The sequence below is a fragment of the Odocoileus virginianus genome, chromosome 1 (assembly GCF_023699985.2).
Source record: "Odocoileus virginianus isolate 20LAN1187 ecotype Illinois chromosome 1, Ovbor_1.2, whole genome shotgun sequence".
Lineage (NCBI taxonomy): Eukaryota > Metazoa > Chordata > Mammalia > Artiodactyla > Cervidae > Odocoileus > Odocoileus virginianus.
The window spans coordinates 101970160-101983142 of record NC_069674.1 but is presented as its reverse complement, the minus strand read 5'-3'; the positions used below and the strand labels follow the sequence as shown (position 1 = coordinate 101983142).

General features: G+C 42.1%; 1 protein-coding gene across 1 annotated transcript in view; it reads right to left on the bottom strand.

The window, feature by feature from the left end:
* The window catches only part of PEX1 (peroxisomal biogenesis factor 1), a 70541-nt gene extending 57601 nt beyond the window's left edge, over positions 1–12940 (bottom strand). The window contains exons 1-3 of the mRNA XM_070471768.1: positions 12745–12940; positions 7757–7900; positions 6540–6623 (exon numbers count right to left, since the gene is read on the bottom strand). Of these exons, the coding sequence (XP_070327869.1) occupies positions 6540–6623; positions 7757–7900; positions 12745–12870 (354 nt within the window). The 5' untranslated portion in view covers positions 12871–12940. The remainder of the gene's footprint in view (positions 1–6539; positions 6624–7756; positions 7901–12744) is intronic.
* Positions 12941–12983: the final 43 nt, after the last annotated feature.

Here is a 12983-nt window from a genome sequence, read left to right as displayed (position 1 = left end):
TACTGAGCCTTTTCAAACTTTTCTAAAAGACTGAAAAGGAGGGTACACTCCAAAAGATATTCTATACAGCCACCATCTTCCTGATACCAAAACCAGACAAAGATACATCAAAAAAGAAAGTCACAGGCCAGTATCTCTGTTGACTACAGATGCAAAAATTCTCAACAGAATATTAGCAAACTGAATCCAACAACACATAAAGAGATCACATGCCACTACTAACTGAGATTCATTCCAAATTCACAAGGATGGTTTAACGTATGGAAATCAATCAATGTAATATACCACAGAAACAAAAGAAAAGTCAAAAGAACACATGAGCATCTCAACAGATGCAGAAAAAGTATCTGACAAAATTTAACACTCCTTCACAGATCAGAGCCTTGTTATAGTGAAGGGACTTGCATAACTCAATAAAGTTATGAGTCCTGTCGTGCAGGGCCACCCAAGACAGATGGGTCACAGTGAAGAGTTCTCACAGAAAGTGGTCCACTGGAGAAGGGAATGGCAAACCACTCCAGTATTCTTGCCGTGAGAACCCCACGGACAGTATGAAAGGGCAGAAAGACGTGAGACAGTTTGGAAGGCGTCCAGTATGCTACTAGGGAGAGAGCAGAGGGCACTTACTAATGGCTCCAGAAAGAAAGGAGCAGCTGGGCCAGAGTGGGAACAACACTCCGGGGGGACTAAGCGAAGTCCAACGCTGTAGGAACAATACTGCACAGGACCCTGGAACGTTAGGTCCATGAAACAAGGTAAACCGCATATGGTCAAGCGAGAGGTGGTAAGAGTGAACATCGATGTCTTAGGAATCAGTGAATTAAAATGGATGGGAATGGGAGAATTTAATTCAGATGACCATTACATCTACTACTGTGGGCAAGAATCCCTTAGAAGAAATAAAGGAGCTGTCATACTCAACAAGAGTCTGAAACACAGTACTTGGGTGTACTCTTAAAAATTACAGCATGATCTCAGCTCATTTTCAAGACAAACCATTCAACATCACAGTAATCCAAGTCTATGCCCCAACCACTAATGTCAAAGGAGCTGAAGTTCACCAGTTCTATGAAGATCTACAACGTCTTCTAGAATTAATATAAAAAAAAATGTTCTTTTCATCATAGGGGATTGGAATGCAAAAGTAGAAAGCCAAGAGATACGTGGAATAGCAGGCAAGTTTGGCCTTGGAGTACAAAATGAAACAGGGCATAGGCTAACAGAATTTCATCCAGAGAACGCACTGGTCATAGCAAAGCCCCTCTTTCAACAACACAAAAAAATGACTCTACACATGGACATCACCAGATGGTCAATACTGAAATCAGACCGATTATATTCTTTGCAACTAAAGATGGAGAAGCTCTATACAGTCAGCAAAAACAAGACCTGGAGCTGACTGTGGTTCAGATCATCAACTTCTTATTGCATAGAAGTTCAGACTTAAATTGAAGAAAGTAGGGAAAACGACTAGGCCATTCAGCTATGACCTAAATCAAATCCCTTATGGTTACACAGTGGAGGTCTCGAACAGATTCAAGAAATTAGATCTGGTAGACAGAGTACCTGAAGAACTATAGGTGGAGGTCTGTAACATTCTACAGGACGCGTGACCAAAATCATCCCAAAGAAAAAGAAACACAAGAAGGCAAGGACGTTGTCTGAGGAGGCTTTATAAGAGTTGCGGAAAGAGAAGCAAAAATGGAAGGAGAAAGGGAAAGACAGCCCCAACTGAATGCAGAGGTCCAGAAAATAGCCAAGAGAGGTAAGAAGGCCTTCCTAAGCAAACAGTGCAAAGAAATAGAGGAAAACAATAGAATGGGAAAGACTAGACATCCTCCAAGAAAACTGGAGATATCGAGGGAACATTTCCTGCAAGGATGGGCACGGTAAAGGACAGAATGGGGAAGGACCTAACAGGAGCAGAAGAGATTAAGACAAGGTGGCAAGAATACACAGAAGAACAATACAAAACAGTTTTTAATGACACAGATAACCAGGATGGTGTGCTCACTCACCTAGTCAGACATCCTGGAGTGTGAAGTCAAGTGGCCTTAGGAAGCGTTACTAACAACAAAGCGAGGGGAGGTGACAGAATTCCAGCTGAGCTATTCCAAATCCTAAAAGATGATGCTGTGAAAGTGCTGCACTCAGTATGTCAGCAAATTTGGAAAAGTCAGCAGCGCCCATAGGACTGGAAAAGGTCAGTTTTCATTCCAATCCCAAAGAAAGGCAATGCTGAAGAATGTCCAAATCACTGTACAATTGCATTCATTTCACATGTTAGTAAGGTTATGGTCACAATACTTCAAGCGTAGGCTTCAACAGTATGTGAACTGAGAACTTCCAGGTGTACAAGATGGGTTTAGAAAAGGCAGAGGAACCAGAGATCAAATTGCCAACATTCGCTGAATCATAGAGAAAGCAAGGGAATTCCAGAAAAACACCTACTTCTGCTTCATTAACTGGGGCTTCCCTGGTGGCTCAGCTGGTAAGGAATCCGCCTGCAATGCGGGAGACCTGGGTTCCATCCCCGGGTTGGGAAGATCCCCTGGAGAAGAGAACGGCTACCCACTCCAGTATTTTGGTTTGGAGAATTCCTTGGAGTCACACAGAGTCAGACACAGCTGAGCATCTTTCACTTTGTTCACTTTCATTAACTATGTTAAAGCCTTTGATTGTGTAGATCACAACAAACTGGAAAATTCTTAGAGACGGGAATACCAGACCGCCTCACCTGCCTCCTGAGAAACCTGTAATGTAGGTCAAGAAGTAACTGGAATTGGACGTGGAACAATGGAGTGGTTAAACACCGGGAAGGAGTGTGACAAGGCCGTGTACTGTCACCCTGCCTGTTTAACTCATTCACAGAGTGCAGATGTGCTGGGCTTAGTCGCTCGGCTGTTTCCCACTTACGGACCCCACGGACTGAGCCCGCCAGGCTCCTCTGTCTTGGGGATTCTCCAGGCAAGAGCAGTGGTGTGGGTTGCCATGCCCTCCTCAGGTCATCTTCCCAACCCAGGAACTGAACCCAGGTCTTCTGCACTGCAGGCGGATTCTTTACCCACTGAGTCGCCAGGGAAGCCCAAGAATGCTGAAGTGGGTAGACTGTCCCTTTTCCAAGGGATCGTCCCAACCCAGGAATCGAACCAGGGTTTCCTACACTGCAGCTGAGCTACAAGCTCAACTACCAGGGTAGCTCTATATGCAGAGTACCTTATGCAAAATGTTGGACTGGATGAATCACAAGCTGGAATCAAGACTGCTGGAAGAAATACCAACAACCTCAGAGTATGTAGATGATATTGCTTTAACTGCAGAAAGTTAGGGTGAAAAATCTGGCTTAAAACTCAACATTACAAAAACTTAAGGTCATGACATCCAGTCCCATCAGTTCACGGCAAGTAGAAGGGGACGAAGTGTAAGCAGTGACAGATTTTATTTTCTTGGGCTCCAAAATCACTGCAGATGGTGACTGCAGCCATGAAATTAAAAGATGCTTGTTCTTTGGAAGGAAAGCTATGACAAAACTAGACAACATAGTAAAAAGCAGTGACATCACTTTGCTGCAAAGGTCAGTATAGTCAAAACTATGGTTTTTCCAGTAGTCATGTATGGATGTGAGAGTTGGGCCATAAAGAAGGCTGGGCACTAAAGAATTTATGCTTTTGAACTGTGGTGCTGGAGAAGACTGTTGAGAGTCCCTTAAGACTGCAGGAGATCAAACCAGTCAAGCCTAAAGGAAATTAACCCTGAATATTCATTGGAAAGACCAATGCTGAACCTCCAATACTTTGGCCACCTGATGTGAAGAGCCGACTCACTGGAAAAGACCCTGATGCTGGGAAAGATTAAAGCCAAAAGGAGAAGGGGGCAGCAGAGAATGAGATGGTTAGACACCATCACTGACTCGGACAAGAATTTGAGCAAACTCCAGGAGATAGTGAGACAGGGAAGTCTGGTGTGCTGCAGTCCACACGGTTGCAAAGAGTCAGACATGACTTAGCGACTGAACAGCAACAACATGATAAAAACTTTCAAAAGTGGGTACTGAGAGAACATATCTCAATACAATAGAAGCCTTTTATGACAAACCCACAGCCAATGTAACACTGAACGGTGAAAAGCCAAAAGCATTCCTGCTAAAATCTGGAACAAAACAAGGATGCCCACTCACCACTTTTCTTCACCATAATATTGGAAGTCCTAGCCACAGCAATCAGACAGAAGAAGAAGTAGAAGGTATTCAGACTGGAAGGGAAGAGGTCGAACTGTCATTATATGCAATGCATCCCTGCTCAGTCACTTCAGTTGTGTGCAGCTCTTTGTGACCCTATGGACTCCAGGCTCCTCTGGCCATGGGCTTCTCCAGACAAGACATTTAGGACATTTAGGTTGCCATTTCCTCCTCCAGGGGATCTTCCTGACCTGGGATTGAACCTAGTCTCCTGCGTCTCCTGTATTGCAGGCAGATGCTTTATCACCAGGGAAGCCCATGTGCAGATGACATGATAAGGTATACAGAACTCCCTAAGGTCTCCATACAAAAACTACTAGATCTAATAAATGAACTCAGCAAAGTAGCAGCATATAAGATTAACACTCAAAAATCAGTTGCATTTGTTTTATACTAACAGTGAAGTATCAGAAAGGAAATGTAAGAAAATAATACTTTTAAACCTGGACCAAAATAAAAATACCTAGGAATAAACCTGACGAAGGAGGTGAAAGACTTAGATGCTGAGAACTATAAAATATTAATATAGGAAATTAAAGAGAATTCAAAGACATGGAAAGACATCCCATGCTCCTGGACTGGAAGAACATTGTTAAATGGCAATACCACCCAAAACGATCTACAAACTTTATGCAATCCATGCCAAATTACTTATGACATTTTTCACAGAACTGGAACAAATAATCCAAAAATTTATATGGAACCATAAAGACCCAGAAGTGACAAAGCAATCCTGAGGAGAAAAAAACAAAGCAAAAGGTGTAAGTCTCTCAGATTTCAGACTATACTACCATAAACAAAACAATGTATGTTGGTACGAAAACCAACATGTGGATCAATGGAACAGAATAGAGAGCCAAGATATAAGCCCACACACCTATGGCCAATTAATCTTCAACAAGAATATAAGAAAATCAAATGGGAGAATGTCTTTTCAGCAAGTGGTGCTAGGAAAGTTACACAGCTACATGTACATCAATGAAGTCAGAACACACCCTCACACCACACACAAAAATAAACTCAAAATGGCTTAAAGACCGAAACACAAAATATGACATCATGAAACTCCTAGAAGAGAATACAGGCAAAGCATTCTCTAACGTAAATTGTACCAATGTTTTATTAGATCAGTCTCCCAAGGCAATAGAAATAAAAACAAAATAAACAAATGGGACTTAATCAAACTTACAAACTTTTGCACAGGGGGGAAAAGAAGGATGAAAAGACAACCTAAGGAATGGGAGAAAATATCTGCAAAATGATATAACTGACAAGGGCTTAATCTCAAAAATATATAAACTGCTCATACAATTCAAGAAAACAAACAGCCAATCAAAAAAAAAAAAAAGAAAAAAAGGGCAGAAGACCTAAGTAGACATTTCTCCAAAACAGACATACAGATGGCCAGTAGGTACATGAAAAGATGTTCAACATCATTAATTATTAGAGAAACCAAAAACAAAACTACAATGAGGTATCACTCCACCCCAGTCAGAATGGCCATCACTAAAAAGTCTACAAATAACAAGCGCTGGAGAGGGTTTGGAGAAAAGGAAACCCTCCCACACTGTTGGGAGGAATGTAAGCTGGTGCAGCCACCATGAAAAACAGCGTGGAGTTCCCCCAGAAAACTAAAAATGGAAATACCATATGATCTAGCAGTCCCACTCCTGGGTATATATCCAGACAAAACTATAATTCAGAAAGATACACGCACCCCTGTGTTCAGAGCAGCACAATTCACAATGGCCAAGACGTGGAAACAGCCTGAATGTCCGTCAATCCACACACAGCGGAATGCTACTGAGAATACATACTAACAATGCCATCTGCAGCAACACGGACGCAACTAGCTATTGTGATACAAAGCGGAGGAAACCAGAAAGACAAACACCATAAGATATCATTTACATGTGGAATCTAAAATATGGCACGAAATGAACATACGTAGAAAACAAACACAGACTCAGAGAGAGAGAAGACCTGTGGTTGCTCAAGGGGCAGGGGAGGGAAGGGCAGGACTGGAATCTGGGACTAACAGATGCAAACTATTACGTACAGAATGGACAATAACAAGGTCCTCCTGCATGGCACAGGGGACTGTATCCAATCTCCTAGGGTAAATCATAATGGAAGGGAAACAAAGAGAGATATATATATATGTGTATCACTGAGCCGCTCTGCTGCAGAGTGGAAATCAGCACGGCACTGTAAACAACTGCACTCAAAAAACATCAAAGACACTGGTACTCTGAAGTAGTTTAACCTTCAACTTGGACAGTTCTCATTGTGTTCTCTTTACCAGTATCTCCCAATCATCTGCTGACAGGGGTTCCACCTCAACTTGCTGGCAAGACACCACATGGGGACAAGGCTTGAGAAACACCTGGAAAAAAAATTAAAGTATAAAACCACCATTAAAAGACTTTTCTATATCCCTGGAAAATAGGGACTTCTCTCTTTTAGCTCTGTAGTTAAGTGTGTGTGTCATCCTTTATTTGACAAATATTTATTAAGCTCTTATCTTAGGTAGGTGCTGATATACTCAACATTTTAGAAAAAAAATTTCACAACTATAAAATACAGGAAAATACATCCTAGTGCAATACATGTTTGAAAAAATAATATAAACATAACCATTTGAAGAAAAGAAATGTAAGTTAAAAAAGAGAAGAAAAACAGTGATGTCATCAAGTCATGGCTTGATCTAGTATATAAGTACTATTGTTTCTAGATGTTCTGCGACTTAGTTTTATAACTAAACGTCAAGCCACAGTGCTTCTGGAAAAGTCAGTAACACACTGAAATAGAGCTCAGAACCAATCATTTACAATTATTCAGAAGTATAATCATTCATAGCTAAAAATACAATGAAACAAATACTCTGTCCTTCCAGTCTACAGACACACAGGAATGCTAGTGTCTCTCAAGAATCTGGAATCCACTCACTCACTCAATTTCCACTTCTATGGACATTTCTGGGGATTAGAGGAGTAAAATCCAAAGCCACCGAGGAGTAAATGCTCCTTCTTGCTTTTGTGGGTTGGGGCAGAATTTCCCCAAGCGTCTTGCTTGCTCCTCAGTTATTTCCCTCAGCACCTCCCATGTACACTACTTGAAAGGCGTGACTCTGAGAAGGTACAAAGCTAGAAGCTAGTAAACATAAACTGGTGAATAAGATAAAGTGGAGACAGACATGAGTCCGTAAGCTTTGGAGTCCACAATCTAAGCACAGTAAGTAAAACTGAATAATTCATGAAGAATAACTGAACAAAGTAAGGAACCTGGGAGCTGAGTACAATAAAAGGTAGAACAGAAAATCAACTCGAGAGTATGGGGGATTATTAGACAATGCCTTAACGGAGCATATGACAGATGGTACACAACTTGAATATCTCAGACTGGTTATAGCAGCACACGACCTAGGTGTCCTCTTACCTCCGTAAACATACATCTGAACTCTTATTTCTTCTGCTATGTACCATTAAAAAAGTCACTGTCATCACACTTTGTGCTTACCTGTTCCCCATTTGAGAGTCCAAGTTTCTGACCAACTTGTCTGTTAATTTCAGCCACATTTTCACCTTCATCACTAAAATGTCTGCTTTCCACCCAGCTCAAGAATGCAGGCTGGTGACCCCAGGCTACTTCTATAGCTTGATTCTATTTAGTCAAGAAATAAGAAATGGGGGAGAAAGGTTTTGAAAGTTTTTATATGCTTCTCTGGATTCACAGAAAAGATAAATTACAACTGCAACCCACATGTACAAAAAGAGCTCTATAGATAGTTGACAGCTCTCTGTGATCCACCTTCATCACAGCATTTAAAAAGCTGTAATCACTTCCAGAACCTAATGGTGATGACACTATGGGTGAAACCAATACCCTTATATCCTTATGATGGCAGGGTAAATTGATTCAACCACTCCAGAGTTCACAACGGCAACAGGTGGCCAGTAAACTTAGGTAGCCTTTGACCTTATTTACTTACTCAGGATTAATGCTTCAAGGAAAAAAAACTATACCAGAATACATCTCTGCAGTATTTTCTATAATTATGAAAACTTAGGGCCATCTTTACATGTCTAGCAATATGGGAATAAGCTATAAATTTATTATTTTAGTAAAGAATAAGTAAATAAGTAGAAAGATAATCAATAAAAGAATTAGATTTTATTTATTAGATGAGTAATAAATGCACATGGTAAAAGCACAAAAAATATAAAGACATAAAATGTGAGGGCTGGTTCCTGTGCCTGAGATAATCACTGCTAATAGCTTCTTTTATGCATTCTAGAAATTTTATGTTATTCAGCTTAAGTAATTTTAAGTCTTGAACTATGGAAACATATTTATACATAAAAAAAAGCAAAGTATAAAATTTATTTTCATTAATAGCAATTATATAAATTATTAATAGAAATTATATAAAATATTTAAGTATGTCTAAGGGTTAAAAGCCATTTTTTTTAAAAGCCATTTTCTATGATTAAAAAATTACAAACTTATTACAGAAACGTTAGAAAATACATAAACCTTGGAAAATATATAAAAGGAATTATTGATATTCCCATGTGAATATCAACCGTGTGATATAATTTGGTCTTTTCTGGATAATCCTTTTTTCTATGCACAAGTTAACTGCTGTATTACGGTTATGATTTAGTAATCCTTTTCCCCCACTTATCCTTGTTACTTGTAAGTATTTTCACATACAGATCATTTTTAATAAAAAGTAAGAGTTTCACTAATAGCCATTAACACTTAACATCTCAGGAAGTTTCAGTACTGTTGTGCTGTGCTAAGCTGCTTCAGCCGGGTCCAACTCTCTGCAACCCCGCAGACTGTAGCTCTTCTGTCCATGGGATTTTCCAGGCAAGAATACTGGAATGGGTAGTCATTTCCTCCGCCACAGGATCTTCGCGACCCAGGGATTGAACCCACGTCTCCTGAATTGGCAGGCAGATTCTTTACCACTTAGCCACCTGGGAAACCAGGTGAGTTATAGATGAGGGCAAATTAACTGCATGGAAATGGACTGGCTGATTCACTTACACATTAAAGTACAGAAATGACCTAGATACCGATGGCATCTTTCACTATAAACATTGTATGATTCTGGAATAGTGGGTCTTGACTCGGTGCATCCAAGAAGCCTTAAATACTTTTATTAATAAAACTACAGATGCCTGAAGCCCACTCCTCAAGATTCTGATTCAGCAGGTCCATCCAAGAACCAAAATATCTATTTTTAAAGCATTTAGGAACATATTAAATACAATTAACACTGCTGCATTAAAACATGAAAGTGGTTGAAAGTAAACGCTGAGTTCTCATCACAAGGAAAACACTTTTTTCCCCTTTTCTATAATTTGGTATCTATAGGAGATGACGGATGTTCACTAAACATTTTGATAATCATTTCATGATGCAAGTCAAACCACTGTGCTGTACACTTCAAACTGACACAGGGAGACTCCCCTGGTGGTCCAGCGGCTAAGACCCTGCACACCCATACAGGGGCCCGGGTCCGATCTCGGGTTGGAGAAAAAGATCCTGCAAGTCGCAACAAAGATCAAAGGTCATGAGAGTGTCAACGGAAGACCCGGCATGGCCAAATAAATAAATACTAGAAAAGAAACTTATACACAGCGGTATGTCAATTATATCTCACTAAAACTGAAGGGGGGGTGGAAAGGTTAAGTCTGATACAGTTCAGAAAATCATTCTAGTTTCGCTCCCTCCCTCTCCTCCGCGCGATGGCGCGATCTCTTTGCATCTTTCGGACGTGCCCTCACGCCTCAAAGATGGATTTTCCTGCTATTATCTAAATAAATAGAGCTGTAACACTGAAAAAAAAAAAAAAAAAGAAAATCATTCTAACTTTTTTCCATTACAGTATCACCTGTATTATGTATTCAATGCTTCAGCTGATGTAAAATAATTCAACCTATTAACTCCCAATTCATGAATTTCTGCCTTAATAATTATTTATGGGGGCTTCCCTGGTGGTCCAGTAGTCAAGAACCCACCCGCCAATGCAGGGGACAGGGGCTCCATCCCCGGTCCGGGCAGACAGCAGGTGCTGTGGGGCAACTAAGCCCACGTGCCCTACAGCCTGTGCTCCACGAGGAGAGGAGAGGGGCCGCCAGGACGCCAAGCCCTCGCGCCCACGAAGAGCAGCCCCCATTCGCCACAACCCCATGTGCGGTGACGAGGACCCAGCACAGCCAAAAAGGAATAAAAATTTAAAACTCATTTATGCCCTCTAACTCAATCATTTCTGAAAGCCTATTTTAACCAGAAAATAAAGCAACATTATACATTACACAAAGATATGCTACTTTTAACTTTTTATTAAAACATAGTATCATTTTTTTTTTAAAACATAGTATCATTTTTAATGTCTTAAAAACTGAATGCAATATAAACGTTCAACCAGTGAACAATTATGGCAAACTTATGACAGAACGCTAATCAATACCTCTAAAAACTGACAATTACAGGCTTCCCTGGTGGTCCATCTGGTAAGGAATCCACCTGCAATGCAGGAGACCTGGGTTCAATCCCTGGGTTGGGAAGATGCCCTGGAGACGGGAAAGGCTACCCACTCCAGTATTCTGGCCTGGAGAATTCCATGGACCCCATAATCCATGGGGTGGCAAAGAGTTGGACACGACTGAGCAACTTTCAAAAAAAAAAAAAAGACAATTACCTTTTAATAAAATAAAACACTCATAAGACTGTAAGAAAATATCAGTATACAAAACTACCAGTGTGTGCAGGCCTTGATCTCTGTTAAAAATAGAGATTTGAAATAAATGAAGATTTGAAACAAAACTGGAAGATTTGATCCAAACTGTTAACATTTGTTATCTCTAGGTTTGGGAGTTATGGGTAGCTTTTATTCTCTTATTTACAGTTTTCCATGCTTTCCAAATTTTCTACATAATGTATTACTTTTATAATTAGGGAGAAGAGTTGGCCTGGTCTTCTGACACAGGCTAGATAGAAACAACAGTTTGTTTCAAGGCGAAAGGGGTTTAGGTTTCATAAAGATATCCATGAATTAATTCTTACAAATACTTATCAAAGGCTCAAAATTTAAAACAAAGATGAAGACCATTAAACCTAATACAGCACCCACATTCTAGAAGCAAATTAGTTACTGTAAGGAAGCACTCCTACAAGCTCAGCAGGTGAGGAATGTTTCCAATAAGTCTGGAGGTGATGACTTAAATTTCCATCAGAGCTGACTGAGTACGGCGCGGCAGGATCTACCTAGCACTTGGTGACAAAACTAACTCACCTCCTGCCATGAAGGATAGCTCATCAGAGCCTAGAGGCTGTCTGCGGCTCAGATGCTCTGTGACTCTTTGCCACCCCATGGACTGTAGCCCGCCAGGTTCCTCTGTTCCTGGAATTCTCCAGGCAAGAATACTGGACTGGGTTGCCATTTTCTCCTTCAGGGGATCTTCCCCACCCAGGAATTGAACCGGCGTCTCTTACATCCCCTACATTGGTCCAAGGCTTCTTTACCACTATCTGTCACCTGGGAGGCCCCAAAAGACTCTCTATTGTAAAAGCAATAATGGCAGGATCTACTGAAATTAACATGCTTTGAAAGACTGGGGGAAAACAATCTAGGAAAGTAATTCCAGGAGGGTAGCTAAAATGGAGAGGTGGGATATTTAAAATTATTGCAAACTCCTAAATATTTCCTGCAAGGATTAGCCCGTAGTGGGTACTATGCATCCAGGATTTTCAAAGATTTCAACTATTCTATCTTTTTGTCCTCACAGCACACTCAAACTCTTAGACCAGGTGCCTCTGTTTTATAATTACAAAACTAGGGATGTGGTTAGAACTATGAACTACCACAATCACAATGTCCAGAGGGCAACTAACTGCAGAAGTCCAGGTATGCATAATCCCACTGCACGTTCCGGGCACACCTCGGAGGTATTCTGAGCCGCGGAGACGCAGCGAGAACCTTCATCTTAATAAACTATCTCGCTCGCGACTCAGTCTCTATTAATTTACAGGGACTCCTGGGCCACAGCCAGGCAGGCGCACCTGGAAATCACTGGCAGAAAAAACGTTTTTTACGAAAGAAAAAAAAACAAAACCAGCAAAGACAAACTCGACTTCTCCAAAGCTTTTCCAACCTGGAGTGAGGAACAGGGGAACTCAGAATTACCAGAATGTGTGAAAGCCCAGTTTCACCCAGTGAAGACCTGCAACACGTACGGCAAGTTAACGCAAAGGCCTGGGGCTGCACCCGACGTGGTAGGGCTGCAAAGACCGCCCGGACCGGCCCTGCTCCAGCGGCCCACGGTCTCGCTGCTGAACAGGTCGGCGGCGCTGGGAGAGCAGCCTGCGTCCCGCCGTCGGGAGACACCAGAGCGGCCGCTGCGGCCCGAAAAGGCCCGGGTCCCGGGCGACCGCAGGCGGCCCCCCAGGAGTCCCGAGTCCGGGCTGGGGAGTCCGTGGGGCGGGCGCGTTACCTGGAGCAAGTGCAGCTGGGCGACTAGGCGCCGCGGCAAGTGAAGGAAGCAGTCGCGCGTGTTGGTGAAGGCCACGGTCACGGCCGCCCCGCCACCAGAACCCGCCAGCCGACCGCCGCCCCACATCCTCCGCAAGCGAGGACCCCCCGGAGGCCCACCCCAGCGGACGCGGGCTAACTGCGGACCGAGCGCGTCCGGGCCAGATACGCTCGGTCGGCCCCGCCCCCAGGTCCCGCCCC